This window comes from Tamandua tetradactyla, chromosome 13, assembly GCF_023851605.1.
Source record: "Tamandua tetradactyla isolate mTamTet1 chromosome 13, mTamTet1.pri, whole genome shotgun sequence".
NCBI lineage: Eukaryota > Metazoa > Chordata > Mammalia > Pilosa > Myrmecophagidae > Tamandua > Tamandua tetradactyla.
Window position 1 is genome coordinate 51,522,838 of NC_135339.1, and position 25,840 is coordinate 51,548,677.

General features: G+C 44.4%; 1 protein-coding gene across 1 annotated transcript; it reads right to left on the reverse strand.

Annotated features, from left to right (window-relative positions):
- Window positions 1-427: 427 nt before the first annotated feature.
- On the reverse strand, window positions 428-25,840 carry FFAR4 (free fatty acid receptor 4). Its single transcript, XM_077125408.1, has 3 exons — window positions 25,210-25,840; window positions 9,012-9,140; window positions 428-1,088 (listed from the first exon to the last, which is right to left on the reverse strand). The coding sequence occupies exons 1-3, from the start codon at window positions 25,774-25,776 to the stop codon at window positions 699-701; spliced, it is 1,086 nt and encodes a 361-aa protein (XP_076981523.1). The 5' UTR covers window positions 25,777-25,840; the 3' UTR covers window positions 428-698.

Sequence of the window (25,840 nt, forward strand, 5' to 3'; positions counted from 1 at the left end):
GCAGATGAATCCCATAAGAGAACAGGGTTGTGGTTATTCATTCATTCACTGCTGTATTCCCGGCACCAAAAACAGGTGCTTAATAGACATCTGATGGGTGACTCACTAAAGGGATTCACTCCTGCTTTTACTCTCCAAAGTATTGGAGTCATCCTGCCTTCTCTCTGATTTCATGACACCTCTTTCCCTTAAGGGGTACATGGCATTTTTTTTAATGAAAAAAAAAAAAACACCTCATTTTTCCTTGTAAATTTCTCAAGTGTTCTTCACATGAATGAATGATCCTGAGGCTTTACAAATCCAGTGTGGGAGCCTAGAGTGGCTGTGGCCCTTCAAAGAAGAAATGGGGGGCCTGGATCAGTTCCAAGCTTCATATCAGAAAGCAGGAGGGTGTGGTTTTATACGAGGGAGAGAAGATTACTGACGGTATAAATACAAATTTATTAAATTAATTATATTACAAACACACTGGAGAAGTTCATATTTAAAAGAAACCCATGGCAAATCCTCTTCTAAAGGATAAAACCATTTATACTGAAAATCATCCCTTAATTTGCTTGTGGCCGTAAATGTGTATTTGCAGAGGTTAAATTTTCTTACAGCAGGGTACACTTGGACAGTCCTAGAAATTAACCCCTTTTAAAAACGTGTTGTGGCTGGCCCTACACTGAGAAATTCCATCTACAAAGAACAACGAATTAGTTGGAAATAACAGACAAATCATTTCTTCTTACAGATGTGTCTGTAAAAATGACTCTGTTCTCCAGGAACAAGAAGCAGCGAAAAATTTTCTTCCATTCATTCTTAAACAGCGACATGTTGTAGAAAATGGGGTTTAGGGCTGAGTTGGCAAAGGTGAAGGCCACCACCCAAAAGAAGAAGGACGGCCAGATGACCAGGTCCTGCTGAAAGTTCTGGATGAGGATGAGAAGGATGGTGATGATGATGGGGCTCCACATGATGAAGAAGGACACCATGAGCAGGAAGAGCGTGCGGAAGAGGCGGAAGTCCTGCTGGGACACGCGGATCTGGTGGCTCTCTGAGTAGGCCAGGCTCACCGTGAGCCTCCTCCTGGACGCCTTCGTGATCTATGGAAAGCAAAACAGAGCCGGAGCCGCTGTTCACAACAGGATGCCAGTGGGCTTTCCCTTTGGAGGAACAGGGGGCCCAGCCATCCCGGTCGCCCTGGCTATGTGGCTTTTGAACTTGGTGTGGAGGGAACGCCTTTCTCCTATACCTGGCCCCTGCTGGAGCTCTGGGAATGCTGGAGAAACCGGGTGCCTGGCTGGCCTCTTGAGCAAGGCAAGGTGAAAAGCCCTAGCAAGTGACCACGTGAGTCGGGTGATCTGCAAAAGGGCACACGGACAGAAGTACAACTGCCCTGTTCTTTATATATTTTTAAGTTAAGTAGTAAATTGCAAAAAAGAATTTGCTCAAGATACAAATGCAAACAATATGATATTGAAGGTGATACAAGGAAGCATACGAGGCCTCTGACCTCCAGCACCCTGTATTTCCACTCCCTCCATGTGAACAAAGTAAAGGGTTTCCAGCTGGTCCTTCTGGAGATGCTCTGCCTCCACACACAGCCCTGGCTGTTGTTCGCAGGTGTCTGCCCTTTTGCTTTATAGACAAATGGGATCACATCATGAGCCCTACTCTGAACCTTGTTCCTTTTTTACTTAATGGTCTATCTTGGTGCTCATTCCATGTCAATAGAGAGGAGGCACCTCAATCTTTTCAGTGGCTGGATATATTCCATAATGGGCTGTACCATCATTTATCCAAGCCTCTATTAATGAGCCTTTGACATACTCAGCATCTTGAAATTTTCTGTGTTTGGGAGGTACTAGTTGAAGTAACAGTCCATATACATTTTCCCACCACCTGTCCTACAGGTTCTTGAATGGGGTAGAGGGCAGTAGGGGATGCATAATGGGGTGGTCAGGCCAGGAGGAAAGGGGCAATGGTGACTCCACTCTGGGTTCCTTTTCTTTCTCAGGATCCTGCCTACAGACCTCTGAGCTGGGGGCCATGGGTGGGAGATAAGATTGGGGGCTGCTCAGTCATTAGGGCAGCCAGGTCTGGGAAGCGTCCCCCAGATGCCTGGGGTCAGCACTGCTTGGGAAGGGTCCCCTCATCTGCAGGGTCTGATGGCACCCCCCAGTGCCATCGAGATCCACTGCAATGGCCAATAGAAAGGAACCACCACCTCACAAGGGCCGTCACACAGTTCCTGCTCCATGTGTGGGCACCAGCAGCAGGACAAACAGCAGCTCACTCCTCCTCCCCACCCCACACCCAGCCCTGGCACCTCAGAGCCATTCTGCACTGTGGGGAAATCTTTGAATGGACTATGAGACTGAAGTTTTAAAATTCAGCAAACCATACCCAAAAAGTGACTGAAAAGTTCTAGAATCAGACTTAGGTGTCATTAAAGGCAACCCCATTCCAGGGAGAAAGAAGAGCTGCTCAGAGCACTGCAGGTGACATTTGTTGAAAAATTAAAATCATTTCAAATTTCTATGCAGGAAAGAGGTGATAATTGGCTTAAGTCACATCTGCATGCATATCTCTATACACCTCAGGGAGCTTATCAGCAGAATGAATTCCCCACAGTTCCACTATGGGGACCTCTAATTTTTCTTACTAATGAGCAGGACCAGCATTGCAGCAGAGATATTGCAGGCAGCAAAGGCAACTCTGGTTAAACAGGCTAAAAGGGGCTTAAGGACGTTTCTTTCAGTGAGACCCTGGAGTCCTTGCTTTCTGGTTCAGTTAGAGCATATTTTCCAGCATGAACTGAAGAAGCTAAATATTAGCTTGGACACGGAGATGGCCCACCAACTGAAGCAGGCTGACCAGATTAAAAATAAAGTCCTGCTAGGCCTCTCACCCCACTGTCCCGCATAAACAGAGGGTGTCTGGCACCTAAACATGCTTCCTAACACCCCAGAACCCTAGTGCTAGATGATATCATCCATTGTTGATAGTGTTGGGGCCTCAAACACCATTTGAGCAGCACTTCTCAGATTTCAGTGTGCATGGGAGGAACCCAGGGGTCTTTTTGAAATGTAGATGCTGACTCTGGGCTGGGGCCTGAGATTCTGCATTTCCAGCAAGCCCCTGTGTTGCTGATGCTACAGGCGTGAGGCCCACACTTCGTTCTACAAGTGAGTAAACAGTCCCTTTGGAGGAGGGTTAGCCAAGCTACTTTGAAAACAGGTGTAGGAAGTTTTCACTTCAGTGCTCAGCCCAGACAGCCCTGGGGTACACACAGGGCTCTGCCCCAGCCTTTGATGTGACACGGCCTGTTTCTAATTACCCCGACATGGTTCGTTCCAGCTGGTCACCTCTGCCCCCAGAGAAAAGAGCCAATTCAGAACACGTTAACCATATTAGTGATCCTTGTTAAGTCCTATTTCCATAGTCTGTGTCTGTCCAAGGGTGGGTACTTACAGCCTGTTTGTTGGCTCTGGGCTTGCCTTCCTGGGCCCATTCCCTGAAGATTTCAGAATCCCAAGAGCGGAGATAATTAGAAGTTAATAGGCATCATTAACAATCTGGGCACATGCAACTACAAGATGAGGTTAGCTTAAAATATTCGCCTTAGAATATGTTTCAGTATCTAATTAAAGGACTGCTTTCTACTTGTTTTCTGATTGAATGCTACTGCTTGCTTGCATCTGTTCAGGTCTAGTTCAGGTTCAGTTTAGGTCTACCTCTCGGTGACAGAGGCCCCAGGGAACACATACTTTGGGAACAGACACTCCTATCCCCCACCAACCCCCACATACAACACTCACCAAGAAGGCTGAGCTTTCCCGAGGCTCCCTCTGTGGCAGCACTATGCTATGCATTTCTTTTAAAATTTTTCACATTTAATCTTCAAGCCTACTCTTTGGGTTTGCACTATTCTTTTCACCTCATAGATGATGAAATTGAGTCTCAGGAAAGTTAAGTGACTTGTTGAAGGTCACGCCACTAATAATACATAGTCAATGTATTATTGAATTGCCCATCCATAGAAACTAAGCCCAGCTGAGCTAAGATAAATCGTCTCCTGGGTTAAGTTCCAGGCTCCCAAGGGGAGGTCGGACTGTTGTCCTGCACGGGCTGCGGGGCGGGATTGCCCAGGGGCCATAACCCGCGGCCTCAGGCTCCTGCGCTGGAGGGCGCGTTGGCCGTCCCTGTCTGGGAGTCGCTGTGCAGAGTCAAGGTTAGATTTGTGCTCAGGTGAAAGCTGGTACACCGAGAGGCCAGCCGCGGCCCACAGATCCGGGAGGGGGTGGGCGGGCCAAGGGGCGGGGCCAGGGGCTGCACGGCAATGGCTCCGCCTCTGAGCAGGTGGCCTCCGCCCGCCTGCTGCCCTGCCAAGAAGGAGGCTGCTGGATCTGATGCCCGTGGCATGGTGTCTCACAAGTATGTGTTGAATCAATGATGTTAAAAGACACCCACATCCACTGAGCTCTTTTTTATTCTGGGCCTGGCACTGTCCACATCTGGGTTATCTCTCAATTCTCCCAAAAATCCAGGGATGAGGAAACTGAGGCTCAGGGCTAAGGGACTTACCCATTCTCCAGCTGAGACGCCTGGAGCTGGGCTTCAGACCTGACAGCCTGACTCCAGCCCATGTCCTCCATCTAAAGCTCCTTCCTCCCGAGCCGCTACACCTCACTAGGAATCCCTGCCCTGGCTTTAACCCCCGCTCTAATTCCACGACCTCCTTCCCACAAGCCTGCCTGGCTCGTCTCCCTCCGGGGCTTTCTGCAGCCCTTTGTTTCTGGAACTCACAGGGCACTGGACACACAGGCTATGTGGGAGATGCCGCTGCATCCTAGTCGCCCCTGAACTCACAGGCCTGCAGGCTTCTTGGGGGCTGGGGCCATGGATGGGACATCCCTGTACCCGCTGTCTGAGGAGACTGAAGCCAACACGCAGGCGAAACGCGCTGACTCACTGCCGCGAGCATAAGTGATTGGCTCTTTTTTAGCACTGACAGATGCTGCCTTTTCCTTCTCTCCACAATTCCCACAGCTTGCGGGGCGGAAAGGGGAACTGGGGGGCCTGTGGAAGCGAATGCTGGCCCCTCCCTTGCTCTGTGATGCTGGATGACATGACTAGTTAGCATTTTTCCTCAAAACAAGTGTGTGAGGCAGGTTCCGTTGTTATCCTCATTTTTAGCATGAGAAATGGAAGCTCTGAGAGGGGCTGTGATTGCTCCCGGCCCTTCGCCACCGAGCACGCCACCTGCCCGGGGTGGGGGGTGGGGGGGAGGCCTCTGTGCTTCTCGGAACCTGATCCCTGCCCACGTGGCGCTCCTTAAAATGCAAAGGATTGGACCCCACCTTCAGGTATTCCGATTCTGTGGGTCTGAGCAGGGCCCAGAAATCTGCACTTTTAATAGCTCCCCAGGCGATTCTTGCTCCCTAAAATATGAGAATTACTGAGCTAGGGCAACGAGCTTCATTAGGGGTGCCTCCCCAACTCTGTGTCCTTTGAAAAGTCTCTTTTAAGACTTTTTGGGATTCACTGCCTTTGCACCCAGGTGAGCTTTTGAAGGCTGTGAGGGAAACTTCTCCCCACCTCACATCCGTGCTGTGCCTCCATTGTTCCCTACAGCTGTGCAGCCAATGAGGACCCTGGCTGCTGACCAGTGGGTGCAGGTGGAAGATGCCCCCGCTAACACAGAACGGGCCCAGATTACTCCCTGGGGGGAAGGGGGGGGGCAGACTCTGGGGGGCACGTCTCTTTGGGGGGCTTCCATGGACAATGAGCGACCTCCCAGTTCAAACTGCCGAGACAAGAGAACTCCATCTTTCCACAGGGCCAACCTCCCCTTCCATCGCTGGCAAGCAGGTCCCAAAACTGGGGAATGAGGGCCAGGCATGGAGCAAGGGCAGCTCCCTCGCTGCCCAACACCTTCACGTTCAGCTCAAATGGATCTTGTTTCTCAGGAAAGCTCTGAGATAGGCTGGGGGTGTTCCAACTTCAAGCCAGGGACTCCCTCATCCATTCAGCAAATATTTACTGAGCATCTGCTGTACACTAAGCATTCTTAGAGGTGATGAATATACTGCAGTGAGCAAGATGGGGTGGGGGAGAATTCCTGTCCACACTGCATTTCCGTTATCATGTGTATATGGAGGGTGGGGAAAGGGAACAGCAAACAGACAAGGCGTTACAAAGGGGAGCAGCACCTCCTCTCTCCATGACAACAGTTGCTGGGTGATCATGCAGACCAAGCCCCAAACACCCATCACTGACAGCCTGACGGAAGGCCCTGGGAGTGGCTGGGAGCCTATTTCCCTGGGAAAGTGTTGACTGGAAAAAGCTATTCAGATGTATGGCATGTCTGAATCAGGAGGAAAGAGGAAGCACAGAGGGCAGAAGGGGGAAGAAGGCCATTGCCCTGAGCTAGAAAAGCAACTCCTAAAGGGTGACTGTAAAGGCAGAGCCCAGGTGAAGCCTCAACAGCACTTTGGAAGACCAGCTGCTTCCAGTCCTTGCCTGTGGAATATGGCCAGTGATAAGGGGATCTAAATTATATTTTTCACCCATTACTCAGAGCACTGGTTCAGGTTCTGTTATGTCCAGGAGCCAAGCTGGGTCTGTGTCGGGGAGAACTGAAGGTGGGCCATGAGTTTATACGCAAAGTGTGTTGAACTGCTGATAGGACATCTCTCCCAACTCATCAGGTCACTTGGGGTCTCCTAGAACTCCTCCAAGAGAGCCCTGGGGGTCTTTCTGAGAATGTCCTCTCTCAGCAGGAGGCTAAGTGTGAAGCTCCAGTGGAAAGGGGTAGACTGGCGCCCTCTTGGCCTCAAAGGGACGCAGGAGTGGGGCCACCAGAGGAAGACCCCAAATGCTGTCCACCCCCATCCTGCTCCAGAGTCAGTTCTTGTTCTAGCTATGCTCCAAATCTTTCAAAAATCACACCAGAACCTTCTCCCAGCATGCTCTGAGAGAAGAGGTGAAAGAACAGCATTGTCTAACGAATAATAACTGGTATACTTTTTTTATCCTTTGCAATGGGCAGGCACTGTATGTTACACCAGTAGTATCTTTTATTTGCTTCACAACATCCTTATGCTATTGGAGTTGTGATTGCCATTTTTCAGATGAGGGAACTGAGGTTCAGAGAGGTTAAGAGGTTAAGTAACTTGCCCAAAGCCACCCAGCAAGTATACGGATGATTCAAGATTCAAAGTTAGGCTATTAATATAATCCTTTCAAATGTCCATGTCTGTCTTTCATGGCCCTTTGCAGCCTCTCTCTTGTAGCCCTTATTCATTCCTTATTTTTGTGTGGCACTTAACAGTTTGTAAGGTGTTGACACACAAAACCTCAGCATCATTTCACCTTGTGCCCCATCGTTTTACTGCACTGAATATCGGCTCTTTTATCTCTCTCTGTCACCGGCCCCGCCCCCATCTCCACTCTGATTCAAAGCTCCTTCCTGACCCACCCACCTATCCCCGCCACCATCATTTTGCACAGAGCAGACCCTTAACAAATGCCCAAGGAATTAAGTTGTTAAGACTGTGAGGCCAGATTGCATGGGTTTAGATCCTGACACTGCCACTCATGAATTCTGTGACCGTGGGCAAGTTTCTTCACCTCTTTGTGCCTTGGTTTCCTCATCTGTGATCCCTTTTAGGGTTAAGTGAGTTAATTCCTGGCACATTGTAAGTACTACATAAATATTTGTTAGGTAAATTTTAAAAATATGCATTCTACATTTCTTTTCCTTTCTCCCTCACTTCTTTTCTTTTAACTTGATATCTGACACTTACATAGCATTTACATAGGACAAAACTGTTGGCAAGCACTTGACAGACCTCACCTCCAGGCCCGAATCTGCCTCCTACACCCAAAGAAGCCCCAAGCTGGTGTCAGTTTAGGGTCACTAGTCATCTTTCTAGTCATCTTTCATGCTGTTTGCCTGGACCAACATCTTATGCATAAACAGGCTACCCCAAAAGGTGGGAGACAGATTCTAGCACATCTTTTTTATGTCTCTGTACAAATTCACTTCGCAAGTAAAGATCATTTCTTGATCCAGTATACATCTGAAATGTACATTCCTCACAGGTGTGGCATAGCAGCTAGATGATAGCAAGTTGGGCTGCTGTAATGTTCCATTTCTTGATCTGGAAGCTGCTTTCACAAGTGTGTTCAGTTTGCAAACTGCACATGTATGCTGGGTGGTGCGCTTTTCTGTATGTATGTTATGCTTCAATAAAAGGTTTTTAAAAGTGTACATTATCTATTATTGCAGTGTTGTTTGTATTGCAAAGACAATGGACACAACCCCAAAGTCCATAAAACAAATTATATCACATCTGTGTGATGGAAGATTGCACAGCCATTAAAAATAATGAGATAGAGGAACTGATGTGGAAATTTGTTAAGATATTGTGTTAAGTGAAAAAAAGGAAGTTACAGAGCAGAGAGTATAGTCTCATCTGAAAAAAAATTGGGCTGAACTATGTAAAATAACTGGCATTTGACTGTTTTAACCTACAATTTCAGATGGTTCATACAATTTCAGTGTGACACAACAGTGCTGCAACCTTTAGGACTGACCTAAAGGTCAAATAAGAAACTGACCTTTAACTGACGTTCTCTTCTTTATTGGAACCTCCATGCATGTATATATATGTAGGTTTATAAGAAAGACATGCCTTGAATTGTTAACAATGGGGGCAGAGTAGATTTTCAGTTTCTAGATTACACATTTCTGTATGTCTGCTCTTATTTTATTTTCCCATAATGAGTCTGAATTACTTTCGTGGCCAGAAAAAAAAATGATAATCACAATGATATAACTTTAAAAAAAAAATTCCAGACTCACATTACTCAGTATTGCAGAGGGGGCATCTGGGCAATGAATCGGTATTGAACAGTAGTAAATCCTAAGGTAACTTCCAACCCTGAATTTCTAAGGTTCTACCTGAAAAACACTGAGCGTGAGTGAAGTTTGGCTGCAGTGCTTGCAGCATACGTACCTGTAAAATTTTGGAGTAACTAATCACAATCACCAATCCCGGGACCAAGAAGTTCAAAGTAGCAAAAGACACATCCCAAGAGATTTCTCCTGCAACGCTGGGCCAAATCAGTGTGCAAATCGGAACCTCCTGGTTACAAAAAAGAAGAGAACGTCTGTTAAAGGTCAGTTTCTTATTTGACCTTTAGGTCAGTCCTAAAGGTTGCAGCACTGTTGTGTCACAGTTAGATGACTGGGTATGGACAGTAAATTCCAGAATCCCTCCACTGCCTGTCACAGCCCCACTGTCAGCTCATGTGCCTCTGGCTCTGAGAATAAACCCTGGAGATGCAGAAAGGGCAGTACTTATTATTCCCATTCCTCAGGGGAGGCAACTGAGCCTCAAATTCTCACGGTTACCATCGGTAAGAGCAAGAGTCAGTTCCCACTCATGACCCTGAGTCCGTGACTCAGGACTCAAAGCCTTTGGGTTTTTTCTTCCAAGTTGTCAGTTTCAGGGGGAATTAAACTGACCCCTGAAAGTTTACATAGATCGGAAGTGACTGTCCTATACACAAGCACAGAACCAGAAGAAGATTTCAGTGCAATTTCACCATGTGTGTGAAAGGCCATAGGTTCTATTTTCATGCATTAAGTCTTCCTTTGAAGGACCTTCTTATAGTAAGACACTGCTGGTGCCAAGATTCAGAACCCCGGCCACGTGTGCCTTCCTTCCAGAAGAGGATGCTAGAGCCTCGAGGCAAAGATGCAACCACCATTCTCCCTTAGTTCCAGGTGTACAGCCACTTGCAAGTGGCCCAAGAGCGTGGAGGTTTGTGACCTTGCCAATCCCATTTTGTTGTGCTGAATTCAAATATTTTATACTCACTACAAACCACCCAACATCTTGTTTCATTACTGGATATTTACTAAAAGACACTGCAACAACTTTTTTCAATAAAGAGAGATGTATACATACATAAACATACATACAGGTATATACACATATATATGAATATGGGTATGTATGTATACCCAGACACAAATTTCCAGTACCTGCTTGACAATAGGAACAAAAAAAATTTTTTTTAATTGTCCTAAACCCTTCTGGACATTTAGACCAGATTTTTAAAAGCATACTCTGTGTAAAAAAAACCATGTTATTTACTTTTGGTGCATTATCGTCGTCCACAGCACCATTCATGTATTCATTTGACCAATATTTATTGAACGCTATGCTTGGCAAAGATGAAGAATTTTTAACATCTTCCAACATGTATCATAATTGGGCTGTCAAACTCAAAGTACAGTCAAATGGTCACTTGTTTTTCTATTCATTATTAATAGAAAATAGTAACATCTACTATTCATGAATTCTTATGGTATAGTAGGAAGAATTTTACATATATTAGCTCATCTAATCATCACAAAAATCTTATTGTAGCTCATATTATTATTTTCCCCATTCTACAGAGGAGGAAACTAAGGCTTGGAAATATCTTACTGAAACAATAACCTAAAGCATTACAGGTGTAGTCCTTTTTTTTAACATTTTTTAATAGGGAAAGAAAACATATATACAGAACAGTGACAAATTTTAAAGTACAGTTTAACAAATAATTATAGAGCAAATTTTAAAGTATAGTACGGGTTAAGTTTCCACAAGTTCAGATATTTCCTTCTGGCTATTCTAATACACTAGAAACTAGAAAGAAATACATATAGAATGACTGGAGTAGTCATAATCATTTGTTAAATCCTAAATTCTCAGTTATAATGCCTCCCTCATTTGATCATTCTCTCAGTCTTCAAGGATATCTGGGCATTGACCATTCTAACTTCTTAATGCTGAAAAGGGGAGTCTATATTATGGGTTAGAGGAATGATACTGGTTGATATTCTTGGAGAAACTGGTACCTCTGGGTTTCAGGGCATAGCCGGCATAAGAACAGCTTGGAGACCTTAAATTTCTGAAAGAATAAACTTACTAAGAAAAACTTTTATAGAGTCTTAGATAGAGCATTCTTTAGGGTTTTCAGGAATATTGTTATTTGAGGCTTGGCATACTGTGGCAATTTGCAAACTCTGGGCTGAAGCTTGCATGAGGTCCAGAAAGACCTCTCAATTCTATTTGAAATCTCTTAGCCACTGAAACTATGTTTCATTTCTTTTGCCCCTTTTGGTCAAGAAAGCATTCTCAATTCCACAATGCCAGAGGCAGGCTCATCCCTAAAAATCATGTCCACGTAGCCAGGACAGTAATGAGTTTATTTGCAAAGTTTAGCTTAGAGAGAGAGGTCACATCTGAGCAACAAAGGAGGCGCTCTGTGGGTGACTCTTAGGGGTGTTTATAAGTAGGCTTAGCTTCACCATTACAGAAATAAGTTTCATAAGGACCAGCTTCAAGATCAAGGGCTTGATTTATTAAATTGGGAGTCCCCAGTGCTTGAGAAAATAACAGGAATTTCCCAGGTGGGGAAGTTTAATAGCGCCATATTTTTTCTCCAGTCCCTCAAGGGATTTTGCAAATACTTTTTTATTATCTGCCCAAAATACTATAGAAAGTATCATGGCATTCTAATAAGCTACATAGAATCACCATATCTCATTTCCTATTCTAGGCTCCATGTATTTAGATTTAAATAAACTGGCCAGACAAGTTAAATTAGATAGTGTAGCTACCGATAATTTAAATTTTGGGTAAAATAAACATCTGTTCCTCTGGCCTCACACAGAAGTTGAAGTTTTAAAATGCAGACAATATCATCCTTTACCCTGTATTCTGGTTTACCTTAGTCCCAACCAGATCAGCCTCATTCATTATCTCCAATTGAAGTCTGATCTCTTTTTTCATCTTCTTTAAATTTGCTGTATGGAGAAAAGCTAACTTTCAGAGCTGCAGAACTCTAACTCTGTGTTTTAAGTATCCGATAGGTATCCATAAATCCAGGGAACTACCAAGTTATACAGAAGGAGTACAGAGTCTCAGAATTTAGAAATTAAAACTCAGGAATACAGGTGACTGCTGTAAGAGTTTACACTCTAGGCACTAGTTTTCTAAAGGAGATCATACAATATTTGTCCTTTCATTTCTGGCTTATTTTGCTCAACATAATGTTCTCAAGTTTCATTCACCTCATTGCATGCCTCACGACGTTATTCCTTTCTGTAGAAGCACAATATTCCATCATTTGTATACATCAGTCAATGGACCCTTCAGTCACCTCCATTCATTGACTATCATGAATAATGGTGTCATAAATATCAGTGTGCAAATGTCTATTCATGCCCCTGCTTTCAGTGTTTCTGAGTAGATTCTTAGTAACAGGAATGCCCATTCCTATGGCAACCCTATATTTAGCCTCTGCTACTTACCTCCAGAGGGCCACCATTCTAGTTCCATACCAACACTGAATATGTATATCTTGCTGTCCACATCTTCTCCAGCACTTCTATCTTACTGTTTACTTACTTATTTACCTATTTATTTAGCATCTGCAGTTTCTATATGGCTATATTCACATGCCATGTATTCTATCCAAAGCATACAATTAACGTCCCACAGTATCCTCGCTTAGTTGTACACGGATACTCACTCTCAATTTTGGACAATTTTCATTGCTCCAAAGAGAAAAATAACAGACATACATACCCACACATAAGAAAAACCAAGACACCTCATATCCCTTATCACCCCTCCAATTATTTACCCCTAGTTTTGTTGTGGCACTGGTAAGGTATTGCTGTTAAATACAGCATGCAATAGGTAATTTTTTCCATATATCACTGTGTTAAGTAACTTTACATTTGAAGTTGTTCATGTAAGAACTTCTTTATATTTGTAATGTTAATCAGTGTGACACATGACTTTAGACAACCCCTTTCAATCATGTTCAATAGGCACTATAACTTCCAATCCCAATAACAAACTATCATCACTTCTATCCATTCCCAAACATTTAAGATCAACCTCACTAACAAGTCTGTAACAAATTAGGTAACCGCATCCCCTCTCTAGCTTCTGCGTATCTCTAGATCCCCTATATTCTACATTTAAGAGTTGAAGTTTATATTTCTAGCTGTTTCATATTAATAAAATTATGCACTATCTATTCTTTTGTTTCTGGCTTATTTCACTCAGCATTATGTCTTCAAGTTCCATCCATGTTGTCACATACTTCAGGACCTCATTCCTTCTTACTACTGTATAATATCCCATGGTATGTGTATACCACCTTTTGCTTATCCACTCATCCGTTGATGGACACTTGAATTGCTTCTATCTTTTGGCAATTGTGAATACCAAATTCGATGTGCAAACATATGTTCGTGTCACTGCTTTCAGATCTCCTGGATCTATACCTACTAACAGAATTGCTGGGTCATAGGACAACTCGATATTTAGTTTTCTGTGGAACCACTAAACTATATTCCACTGGAGCTGTACCATTTTACATTCCCACTAGCAGTGAATACGTGTTCCATTTTCTCCACATCTTCTCCAACATCTGTGGTTTCCTGATTGGTTTTTTTTTTTTGAGTTCTGTATCTAAAATATATTTTTTATTAATTAAAATTTTTTTAAACATTCTTACCATATGATCATTCCATTCTACATATATAATCAGTAATTTACAATATCATCACATCATCATGTGATCATTGCTTAGCATATCTGTATCAATTCAGAAAAAGAAATAAAAAGAAAACAGAAAAAACTTCTGATTGTTTAATAGCAGTCCATTCTTATAGGTGTGAGATGATATTTCATTGTGGTTTTGATTTGTATTTCCCTAATAGCTAATGAAAACACACATCTTTTCATGTGTTTTTTAGCCATTTGTATTTTCTCTTTGGAAAAATATCCCATTTTATAATTGGGTTGTTTGTCCCTTTGTTGTTGAGTTGTAGGTTTTCTATATCTATATATGTTCTTTATATTTCTTTACATATATATATATAAACTTTATCAGATATGTGGTTTCCTAATATTTTCTCCCGTTGAGTTGGATGCCTCTTCACCTTTCTGATAAAATCTTTTGAAGCACAAAAGTGTTCAGCCTTGAGGAATTCCCATTTATCTAGTTTTTCTAGTTATTGCTTATGCTCTGGGTGTAAGATTTAAGAGGATACCCCTTGTTATTGGGTCTTGAAGATATTTCCCTATAGTTTCTTCTATGAGTTTTATGTTACTGGCTCTTATATTTAGGTTTTAATCCACTTTGAGTTAATTTTTGTATAAGATGTGAGGAAGGGGTCCTCTTTCATTCCTCTACATAAAAAAAAAAATCAATTGAACATAAATCTGGAGGTTTATTTCCAAACTCTTGATCCAATTCCATTGATCAATATGTCTGTCTTTGTGCCAGTACCATGCTGTTTTGACCACTGTTGCTTTATAATAAACTTTCAAGTCAGGATGTATAAGTCTTTCCACTTTCTTCATCTTTTAAAGGATGTTTTTGTTTATTCCAGGCCTCTTTCCCTTCCAAATAAATTTGATAACTAGCTTTTCCACGTCTGCAAAGTAGGTTGTTGGAAATTTGATTAGTATTGCATTGACTCTGTAGATAAATTTGGGTTTTAAAATTGACATCTTAATGACATTTAGCCTTCCTATCCATGAAAAATGAATTGCCACTCCCCCTAATTAGGTCTTCTTTAATATCTTTTAGCAATGTTTTGTAGTTTTCTGTGTACAAGTCCTTTACATCCTTGGTTAAGTTTATTCCTAGATACTTGATCCCTTTAGTTGCTATTTTCAATGGAATTTTTTTCATAATTGCCTCCTCCGTTAGGCCATTACTGGTGTATAGAAGCATAACTATTTTTTTTCCCACATGGGCAGGCACAGGGAATCGAACCTGGGTCTCTGGCATGGCAGGCAAGAACTCTGCCTGCTGCACCACCATTGCCCACCCAACGTAACTGATTTTTGCACACTATCTTTTATCCCACCACTTTGTTGAATTTGTTTATTAGCCCAAGTAGCTTTGTCATAGATTTCTTGGGATTTTCCAAATATAGGATCATGTCATCTGCAAATAAAAAGAGTTTTACTTCTTCCTTTCCAATTTGGATACCTTTTATTTCTTTTTCTCGCCTAACTGATCTAGCTAGAACTTCCAGTACAATGTTGAATAATAGTGGCTACAGGGGCATCTTGTTTCATTCCCAATTTCAGGGGGAAAACTTTCAGTCTCTCACCACTGAGTGTGATGATGGCTGTGGGTTTTCATGTATGCTCTTTATAATATTGAGGAAGTTTCCTTTGATTCCTACCTTTTGAAGTGTTTTGATCAGAAAAGGATGCTGAATTTTGTTGAATGCTTTTCCAGCATCAATCGAGATGGTCATGGGATTTTTCCCTTTTGATCTGTTACTGTGTTGTATTACATTGAATGATTTTCTTGTGTTGAACCACCTTTGCATGCCTGGAATAAACCCCAGCTGGTCATGGTGGATAATTCCTTTAATGTGCTGCAGGGTTCTATTTGCAAGCATTTTGTTGAGAATGTTTGCAACTACTCATTTTAGAGAGATTGGCCTGTAGCCTTTCTTTCTGTAGTATCTTTATCCAGTTTTGATATTAGAGTGATGTTAGCTTCATAAAATGAGTTAGGTAGTGTTCCTTCTTCACTTTTTTGGAAGAGTTTGAGCAGGAATGATATTAGGTTTTTTTGGAATGTTTGGTAAAATCCCCCTGTGAAGCCATCTGACCCTGGGCTTTTCTTTGTAGCAAGGTTTTTGATAATTGATTGAATCTATTTACTTGTGATTGGTTTGTTGAGGACTTCTATTTCTTCTTGAGTTAGTGTAGGTTGTTGTGTGTTTCTAAGAAGCTGTACATTTCATCTAAGTTTTCTAGTTTGTTGATGTACAAGTGTTCATAGCATCCTCTTATGCGATTTTTTTCCTCAGGGTCCATGGTAATCCCCCTCACCCCCCGCATTTCTGATTTTATTTATTTTCATCCTATCTCTTTTCTTCTTTGTCAGCTTAGGTAAGGGTCCATCAATTTTATTGATTTTCTCAAAGAACCAACTTTTGGTTTTATTGATTTTGGTTCTCCAAATCATTTATTTCTGCTTAATCTTTGTTATTTCTTTTCTTCTACTTGCTTTATGGTTAGTTTGCTATTCTTTCTCTAGTTCTTCCAGGTGAGTAGTTAAGTCCTCAATTTTTGCTTTCTTCTTTTTTAATATAGGCATTTAGTGCAATAAATTTCCCTCTCAGCATTGCTTTTGCTGCATCCCATACATTTTGATATGCTGTATTCTCATTTTCATTCATCTCCAGATACTTATTGATTTCTCTTGCAATTTCTTCCTTGGCCCACTGATTGTTTAAGAGTTATTTAACCTCCATATATTTGTAAAAGTTCTGGTTCTTTGGTGGTCAATGATTTACAGTTTTGTCCCATTGTCGTCATAGAAAGTGCTTTGAATAACTTCAATCTTTTAAAATTTATTAAAACCTGCTTTGTGCCCCATCATACGACCTATACTGGAGAATGTTCCATGAGCACTAGAAAAGAATGTATATCCTGGTGTTTGGGGGTATTATGTCCTATATATGTCTGTTAGCTCTAATTCATTTATCACATTGTTTAGGTTCTCTATTTCCTTATTGAACCTCTGCCTGATTCTTCTATCTATTGAAGAGAGTGGTGTACTGAAGTCTCCAATATTATTGTAGAAGCATTTATTGCTTCCTTCAGTTTTGGCAATGTTTGCCTCATGTATTCTGGAGCATCTTGATTGTGTGCATAAATATTTATGATTTCTCACATGCATAAATATTTATGATTTATTACTGTGTGGTGTCCTTTCTTGTCTCTTATGACATCTTTGCATTCAAAGTCTATTTTGTCTGATATTAGTATTGCTACTACTGCTTTCTTTTGGTTACAGCTTGCAAGGAATATTTATTTCCAACCTTTCACTTTCATTCTTTTTGTATCCTTGAGTCTAAGATGAATCTCTTGTAAGCAGCATATAGATGGACTACATTTTTAAATCAGTTTTGCCAATCTGTATCTTTTAATTGGGGGAATTTAGTCCTTTAACATTCAAAGTTATTACTGTAAAGGCAGTTTTGAATCTACCATCTTATCTTGTTTTTTTTTTTAATCAAAGATCTTATTTTTTTCCCTCTCTCTCTCTCTCTTTTTTTTTTAAACATGGGCAGGCACCAGGAATCGAACCCGGGTTCTCTGGCATGGCAGGCAAGTATTCTTGCCTGCTGAGCCACCGTGGCCCACCCTCTCTCTTTTTATCATTTGTTTTACCCTTATTAACGTTCTTCAATTCTGTGCACTTCTCTAGACCTCTCTCTCCTGTCTTTTTTTTCAGCTAACAGAACTCCCTTTAGTACCTCTTGCCGGGAAGGGCTCTTGTTAACAAATTCTCTCAGCATTTGTTTGTCTATGAAAATTTTAAACTCTCCCTCACCTTATGAAATGTTTTTAATTGTAAAATATAACATATATACAAAGCAAAGAAACAAAAAACAATAATTTTCAAAGCACACTTCAACAAGTTGTTACAGAACATATCCCGGAGTCTGTCATGTGCTACCGTTCCACCATCTTAGATTGTTCCTTCTAGTGGTTCCAAAACACTGTAAGCTAGACGGAATATTAACGTAGTACTTCGGCAGCCATACCCACTTTTTAAATCCTATTTTTTCTGTTATAACTCCTCCTTCTCCTGTGAGCCCTCTCCCAATCTACAGGGATCTTTGGGCAGTGACCGTTCTGACTTTTTCAGGTTGAGAAGGGGTGTCAACATGAAAGGACAGAGGGATATAATCAGTTGATAATCTTGGAAAGGCTGGTCCCTCTGGGTTTCAGGATTTATTTGACCTAGGGACCCTCTGGGAAATATAGGTTCCAGGAAAGCAAACTTAGTGCATGAAACCTTTATAGAGTCTCAGTTCCAGCTCTAGGTGTTCTTAAGAGTCAACAGGAGTGATGTTGGTTGGGGTTTAGCAAACCAAGGCAATCAGCACTATCTCACCGAAGCTTGCATAAAAGTAGCCTCCAGAATAGTCTCTTGACTCTATCTCATCTCCCTTGGCCACTTCTTTTCCCCCTTTTTTCCAGAAAATGTTGTTGATACCACAGTGCCAGAGCCAGACTTATCCTCAGAAGTCAGCCTCTACTTCCTCAGGGAGATTTTCACCCCTATATGTCATGTCCCACATAGGGGGAGGGTTATGATTTGCCTTGCAGAGTTGTCTCCCTCACTTTCAAAGGACAACTTTGCTGGATAAAGAATTCTTGGCTGGCAATTTTTCTCTTTCAGAATCTTAAATATGTCATACCACTGCCTTCTCACCTCCATGGTCCCCATCGAGTAGTCAGAACTTAGTCTTAAGTGGCCTCCATTGTATATGGTGAATCACTTTTCTCTTGCTGCTTTGAGGACTTTCTCCTTCTCTTCAACATGTGACAGTCAGATTAGTATCTGTCTTGGAGTGGATCTATTTGTATCTATTCTATTTGGAGCTCATTGTGCTTCTTTGATTTGCATAATTATGTCCTTGAGAAGTTTTCCCCATTTAGTTTCTCAAATAATCTTCCTAGATCTTTTCTCTTCTCCTTCTGGAATGCCAATGATTCTTACATTTGTGCACATCCTGTTGCCCATTATTTCTCTGAGATTCAAATTTTTCCATCTTTTTCACCATTTTCTGTCTTTTTTATAATTATTCCATGATGGAGGGGTGAACTCTGCCTATCCAACTGGGCCATCTTCCTGGAAGTCCAGTGTAGTCCTTTTTAATTATACAATATTTTCCCCAAAGATCTAAGTGGTTATAAAGGGACATCCAGGGACCTACCTAGGAAACTCTTTCTAAGACAAGGCCCAAAGGGAACAGTGCTTTTATTAAACTTGTACCTTGGAAAGGGGGATGAAAATGTTGCTGCTTCTTCCTATTTTTCTTAGATGGCATACAAATGGTCTGGGCATTCAAAAAACTTGTCCCATCAGCCCCATCCATCCACACCTGATAGGAGAGTTTATTAAATCTTTCTACATTTTGGTGATTGGAAAGAAGCACAGAAAGGATCCTCTGCATAATGGCAGTGAGGTTGCCACTGCTGCTTAGATAATCCATACAGCCCTTGCTTTCTACTCACACCTCCATCTGGCATGTTGGTGGACAGCACATACTGGCAGAGGTGCTAAAGGAGCAATGAAAGAAATGGATTCCAGCCCTGGGTGTGAATTATAATTCCTATACTTGTAATAAGAAGTATTATACTTGTGAGAGGGAGGGCAGAAAAACAGATGAGCCCAGAATCATTTCTCAAACCCCCCAAGAGGACCCAACTCCATTTCTCCAGAATGGCTGCCAAAATCTCTCCAGACTCAGTCAGCTGCTTAATAAGATTTTCTAGAAGAATGCGCAATGATAGGGCAGGGCGTTCTCTCTACATTAGGGGCAAAAGAGCAGGCATCTAAACAATCTGCCTTTATGATCCCAGCTTTGTTGAGGATAATGTATACATGAGAATGAGTATATATGACCCATGTGTAACTGTCTACTCCGAGGGAGAGAGAAAACTGGAAGAATCCACTGCAGAAAGTTAGCAGTATCTGTTTCCAGGTGGGACTCTAAGTTACTTTTCCTCTTTTGGCTTAACTGGATTTTCCTAAATCTTCCATGATATACTTATACTACTTTCATAAGAAGAAAAAAAAAAGCAGTAAAAGTTAATTTTTAAAAGAAATGATAATCAAACATGAAACACAGATTGCCCTGATAGTTTAATAAACCTAACTGCTATTTTTCAACAAAGGCAATGAGCCCCTCTGAGAAAGCCTCCCAAATTACATGACTTAAAGCAGATGCTCTTTCACCTTTTGATTTGTGGCACTCATTCCATGCAGGAACTGTGATAAGGAAGTAAGATAAGAAATCTGAACAGCACCTTTAAATCTGAACTAAGAGGCAGTAAGACCAGCCTGGGTGGCCTGAATGACTGATTTATATGCTCTTTAGAAAGCTTTATATGGTATAGTTGATAAAATGCAGTATTACTCTCATTTAAAAAAAATAAAAAAGCACTTTGCCCAAGCCAGGGATCTAACTGGATGTTATAACTTTGTTTCTGGGGGAACATCCGTTTGACATAAGTCATTGTGAGTCCACGTATTTTCCCCCAGGCTGGGAATTGGAGAAGGAGTGCCATCAAATCTGGAAGGTGGGGACATGAGTGTGTATTATAGTACACTCTGTACTTTTTGTGCATGTTTGAAATGTTCCCTGGTTTTAAAAAAGGACATTTGAAAACCAAAAAAGACTAGGTCTGCCTTGTTACTGAGCTCCCAAAGTGGGGCTGATAGAGTCAACAACTGTATTCTTTCATTTGTTTGCTCCATTCCCCATTCACTGAAGAAAGAGGCTGAGCCACGGTGAGACTAGGGTCATGATAACCAAGGCCCTGTCCCTGCAAGGAGGCAGTACAAGCGAGGAAGACAAGTACAAGGAAACCTCAAGACAGGGCAGCGAGCCTGAATCACCCAGGAGAGTTGCAGGCAGCAGGGGTCGTTTCAGCTGCTCCTGGAAGGAGGGCAGTGGGGCTCCGCCTGGGGAACAGGGAGTCCAGTGCTCAGGTGTCAGGACCGGAAGGGATAAAGATGGGGGAGCCATGTGGGATGAAGAGTCAAGTTTGCCTTTTACACCTCCCCACCCCCAACTGTGTTCTGCAGCGTCCCCATCTCCACCTCTCCCTGGCAATCTCATCCATTTCCACAGCTTCTTTTGGCAGATGATGTTCTTTTCAGCTCAGCCTTCTCCAAAATTCCAGGCTCACCACACGGCATCTCTGCAGGATGCCTCGTGGACATGTGAAACTTCCTACACTGCCACCCCCAAGCAGTTCCACCTTCAGAGCTAACCAAACCTGGGCATAGCATCACCAATGACTGAGCTTCTGCGATGAGGAGTGGCAGCAGCCAGCCCCAACACAGCACAGTCTTATGAGAGAAAGCAGCCTTATGACACCTTGATTTGGGACTTCCCCTAGCTTCAAAACTATGAGCCAAGAAATTCCCATTGTTTAAGCCAAACTATTGCATGATATTTGATTTAGCAGCCAGAAAACAAGGACTTACCTGGCCCTTCTCTGTCTAGTCTCTGCCAACCCTTCCTGCACCATCTCTTGCCACCACGGCCCCTCCCCACCTACCACCCTACACAAGCCTGCCAAGAACCCCTTTCAGTGCTCAGAACAGCAGTGCATTGCTCTCCTGGCCTCTGTGTGGACTATATCCTTTGCCTCTAAAGTCTCCCCCAGCCCACACTTCCCTGCCTGGAAGTTATCACCGCTTGCAGTAGCCTTCCAGGATGAACAGCCCCTTCCCCATCTTTTCTTATTCCCTGCAGTAATCACCTGGTTTCGTCTGGATCCTCCAGTTACTTAGGACCAGAACTAAGCCTGTCTTGTTTAAGGCAGCATCCCTGCACTTAGAACTATGCATGCCATACATCACGTGCTCAGCAAAAAATTGCCAAATGATTTTCAGAGAAGGGCCCCTTGTGCCTGGGTGTCCATCTGCAAGTACTTCTCAAACGCTGCCCCTGCCTCACAGTGGCAGAATTATTCACACATAGCTGTTTTACTGTCAGCTTCTCTCACCGTCTTCCTGGGACACCCCTGGAATCCCCTTTGTAAATCATTCTCCCTGGCTCACCTCTTCACACAAAATGGAAAGCTTCAAGATCATTTTAAAGACCATAGAATCCTAGTCAGATAGCTCCTCCCCTATCAGCTTCTCAAGAGAAAAGAATATCTAAAGTAAGAGAAGGAATCACTTTCTTACATTTCAAAAGGTGAACTGTGTTTGTCTCCTCAGACAATCCACAATGCAATAGAAACACTATAACATTACTGGGTGGTTGTTAAATCAGAGTGGGGGAGGCAGTGGGACCAGGCGCTTCTAAGGAAATGTGAACTCATGGGAGATGGCAACCAGGTCAGAACCCAGCCCCATCCTTGGCCTGCTGTGTGACTTCAGGCATTTCCTTCTCTAGAAAATCAACAGGAGAATAACTACTCATGGAGTTGCTGAGACCCTCTGAGTGCTCCATAAATGCACCTGGTCTGCAAAGGTTCCTCCCTGCAGAGAAGGACTGTGCTTTGCCAGGCGATTGTTCCCAGCCCGGGACTGGCCTGTGGAGGTGCTCAGCAGATGTTTGCAGAACAAATGGGCACACCTTCCGTCCCCACCTGCCCGTGGAGGTCACTGCCCTGCCAAGGCCACGGCATACACAGACAGGAATCCCAGTGCAGCAGGCTGAGTTGGCTTGGCTATGATGTCAATGTTGCTAGGATGTGTCCATCCTCTTAAAAATGACAGTCTATTATTTTACAGCTATATGAGGAATTATACTGTTTGAAGAATGTTTAAAATGTTTTTAACCAAAGATAAGGAAACTAAGAATAGCTAGCAATTCCTGAGCACTTAACTGTGTGTATGCCAGCTCTTGGCCCACTTACTGCACATTAGTCCTCGTGACAATGCTACTATTATCATTCCCATTTTGCAAATGAGTAAACTGAGTCATGAAAAGGTGGGGCAACTTGCCCGCTGTCGCTTCCTAAATGGCAGAGATGGGATTTAAATTCAGAACGTGTGACTCCAAAGCTTACACTCCGAATAACAAAGCATCTCACAAATCATGTCATCCTCTCTTGGGGGAAGTTTGAAAGAGTGGGCACTCACATTCCAAATGAGCGAAAGTAATTGTGTTTGATTTTAGTGGTCTTGGGTAAGCAGAAAGTTCTAAAACACTGTCTCCCTGGCTTGTGCTCCTTGGGGGGTAAGGAGGGGGAAGGAGAGTGTGTGAAGTGGGGTAGTGGTGATGTTAGTTTTCTCAGCACAAGGTTTGGGTAGGGATATGCCCACTGGACAAAATCTTCATATTCAGTGTCCAAATTGGGGGGGTGGGGGTGGGTAGGCAGGAAGCATCTACAGCCAGAAAGCTGGGACTGCAAGGATTGAGAAAACAAGCCTTTGCTAATTTTAAATGTGAGCCTCAGTTCAGTCTAGACCAGACCCTTCTCTGTTCCTTTTAAAAGTTAAAAATTGCTACACTCCCCCCCCCCCCTTTTTTCTCTCATTTTTTTCACCTATGTCTTCGATCTCTGAGCCTTCAAGTAGAGAAGTGGGGAGTTCCTGCATGTTCAGGTACCACCCTTGAGGAACTGCAGGTTTTTCTGTTTGGCAGGAGCAGGGGGTGGGAGGAGAGAAGACAAGGAGGATGGATGGCCAGAAAGGACAGCCCCATTGTTTGTTACAAGTTCTCCCACCTCGCTTCTCCTAATTCCAGGACTAAGTCTCCTGTGGCCAACTTGCCTGGCCGGATTCTAGTGGAATGTCCTACAGCTCCGTTCTCTCCCAGTGGCTTTGCCCATATCCCTTCTCCAAAGGCTCTTAAAACCAGGGAGGTGTTTTTTCATTAAAACAAGAGGGGTTCTTGGATTCTCTGGTGCCTCTAGGCTGGGACAAGGCCTGCTCACTAAGCAGAGCCCTTGGTCTGTCCTGGTAAGTCTCAGTCAGCCAGCTCAGCCAATGGGTGCTATCCTGGCCCCCACCTGATAGGACATGGCCACAGGCTTACATGTTCTTTGCTCAAGTGCCACAGACTTGATAGGATGCCTGCCTGCACTTCACTTACGGCCGTTAAAAAAAATTCCACACAAGAAATCAACTATTAGGAAAGCAACATTTAGTTTTGACTTACGTTACCATAAAATGCTGCTTCTACAGGTTGAAGACTCCAGTGCCCCCTCCCCCCAAAAAGCTTGTGTGAGAGGCCCATCTCTGAGTCCACGCTCTGGACCGGTCCCTGACGGTTCTGCGTCCGTCCGTCTCCATGACTGGAAGTTTCAACCCAGGTGACGTCTCCAGCCATCCCTCCAGGCCGCCGCATGGGCTGCTCGCTCCTGGGGGCCTCTGTCTGCGCCCAGTTTGCTCCGGGCTCCCCACACTCCCACGCAGGGCGGGAGCGAGAGCTCCTGCCTAGGACCAGAAAACCTGAGACTTCTGTAGCGAAAGGGAGGAGGCCTGGAACCTAGTCCCGAGCAGACCCTGGGGGTACGAATCCCGAGCGCGGACTCGTGCTTCCTCCTCGTGCGCACAGCTATCCCTTTCCTACAGCTCCCGGCGAGGCGAGCTCGCACGCCACAGCACAGGCAGCCCCGCAGGCCGCTGACCCCCGCCCCGCCCCGCTTCGGCGGCCTGGCCGGGCGTCGGGCTGCAACTCCGCGCGCTAACGCCACCGCCGCGGAGCAGGGTCGCCACGCGAGCGACTTGCGTCTTAAAGCGGTTGTGCGGCTCGGGTTCCGCACAGTCCGCAGAACTTTTTTTTTTTTAATGCTGCATCCCTCTATGATCCTAATTACAAGCGTGGGGCTGCTGCCCCAGATAAAGCTCATAGGCTCAGCCTCACGCCACACTGTGACCCGCGGAGCATTTGGGGGCGCTTGAAGTACCCTCAAGCCACCTATCCAAAGCCTTTAGGGCAAGAATCCACGGTCTAGTCTAATCCTTATGTCTTACGCTGGAAAAACTGAGACACGCGGAGATCACAGGCCCCCTCGAGACAGCATTGGCTCTGAGATTCCTGGGTCTCCAGGGCCTTTTCTACTCGGCATCTACCCCACGGGCTGTCAAAGCTGGACCCTGACCCAGACGATGGCGGGAACTGCTGGGCACGATTCCAGCTCCTCCTCGCACTAACGGTGAGAGACCTCGGACGAGTTCTTCTTCTGTGTGCCTTAGCTTACTCATCTGCCAATATGGGTGCGATAATAGTACTAGTAGCCCTCGGGAATAAAGCAGAATTTCTGCATGTGGTGTTTAGTCAGTGGATCCCGAACGCTCAGCTGGCTGGCTGCTCACGCTCCGATTATTTCATTAACCTCACAATAAAGAGTGTTTGCATTTTACCGGAATTTGGGGACTCCACTTAGCGTTTTGGTGGGCGATTACTGGGCCTACGACGCAGGGCTGTGGTGAGATTTAAAAGATAAAACTTCACAGCGCAGGGCACAGTCCCTAGCAGGACCACTGAGCGCAAAAACAAATGGCCTAATTACTGTTATTGCTACCACCATCATAATCCCATCTCCCGGTTTCCACCGGATCTCCGCCCCCCAGCCCGCCCAGGGCACCCTCCGGGTGCTCTCAGCCCGCGCTCACCTGGTCTGCGCCAGGGGGCCGCTGCGGGACGACTTGGAAGAAGATGCAGAGCGGCAGAGCCGAGAGCGCAGAGTAGCCCCAGATGACCGCCAGCAGCACTGCCCGCGCCCGCCACCCGGGGCCCCGCGCGCCGCTCTGCAGGCGCACTATGCACACCATGCGCTCCAGGCTGACGGCGGCCAGCGTGAGGATGGTGACGCTGCCGCTCAGGCTCATCACGTAGAAGAGCAGGTGGCAGGCGACAGGACCCAGCAGCCAGGCCTCAGTCCAGCGCACCGCCAGCACCGGCGGGATGGCGCTGGTGAAGAGCAAGTCCGCGCAGAAGAGGTTGAGCACCAGGCAGGCGGCGGTACTGCGACGCCGTCGGCGCGCCACGAGCACCAGGGCGCACACGTTGCCCAGCAGCGACACTGCAAAGATGAGCGCCAGCACCGCGGTCTCCACGGCGCTCAGCAGCAGCCACTGGTCGCCCTTGATGTCGGAGAAGAAGGGGAAGCGAGTTCGGTTGACCCCGTCCAAACTGCGCGGGGGCCGGGTGCCCGCCGCCTGTGCGCAATCAGGGGACATGCCCGGCGCCCGGCGCCTGGCAGCCGTCTGTGAGCACGGTCATCCAGGAGGCGACTGAGCGCCA

What these genes read in the sequence shown, in the direction of transcription:
- FFAR4 (XM_077125408.1), bottom strand. Translation starts at nt 25,776, where the DNA reads ATGTCCCCTGATTGCGCACAGGCGGCGGGCACCCGGCCCCCGCGCAGT. An exon ending in GGCCCCCTGGCGCAGACCAG is followed by an intron (nt 9,141 to 25,209) that starts GTGAGCGCGGGC and finishes TTTTGTAACCAG; the next exon opens with GAGGTTCCGATTTGCACACT. An exon ending in GTTACTCCAAAATTTTACAG is followed by an intron (nt 1,089 to 9,011) that starts GTACGTATGCTG and finishes TGCTTTCCATAG; the next exon opens with ATCACGAAGGCGTCCAGGAG.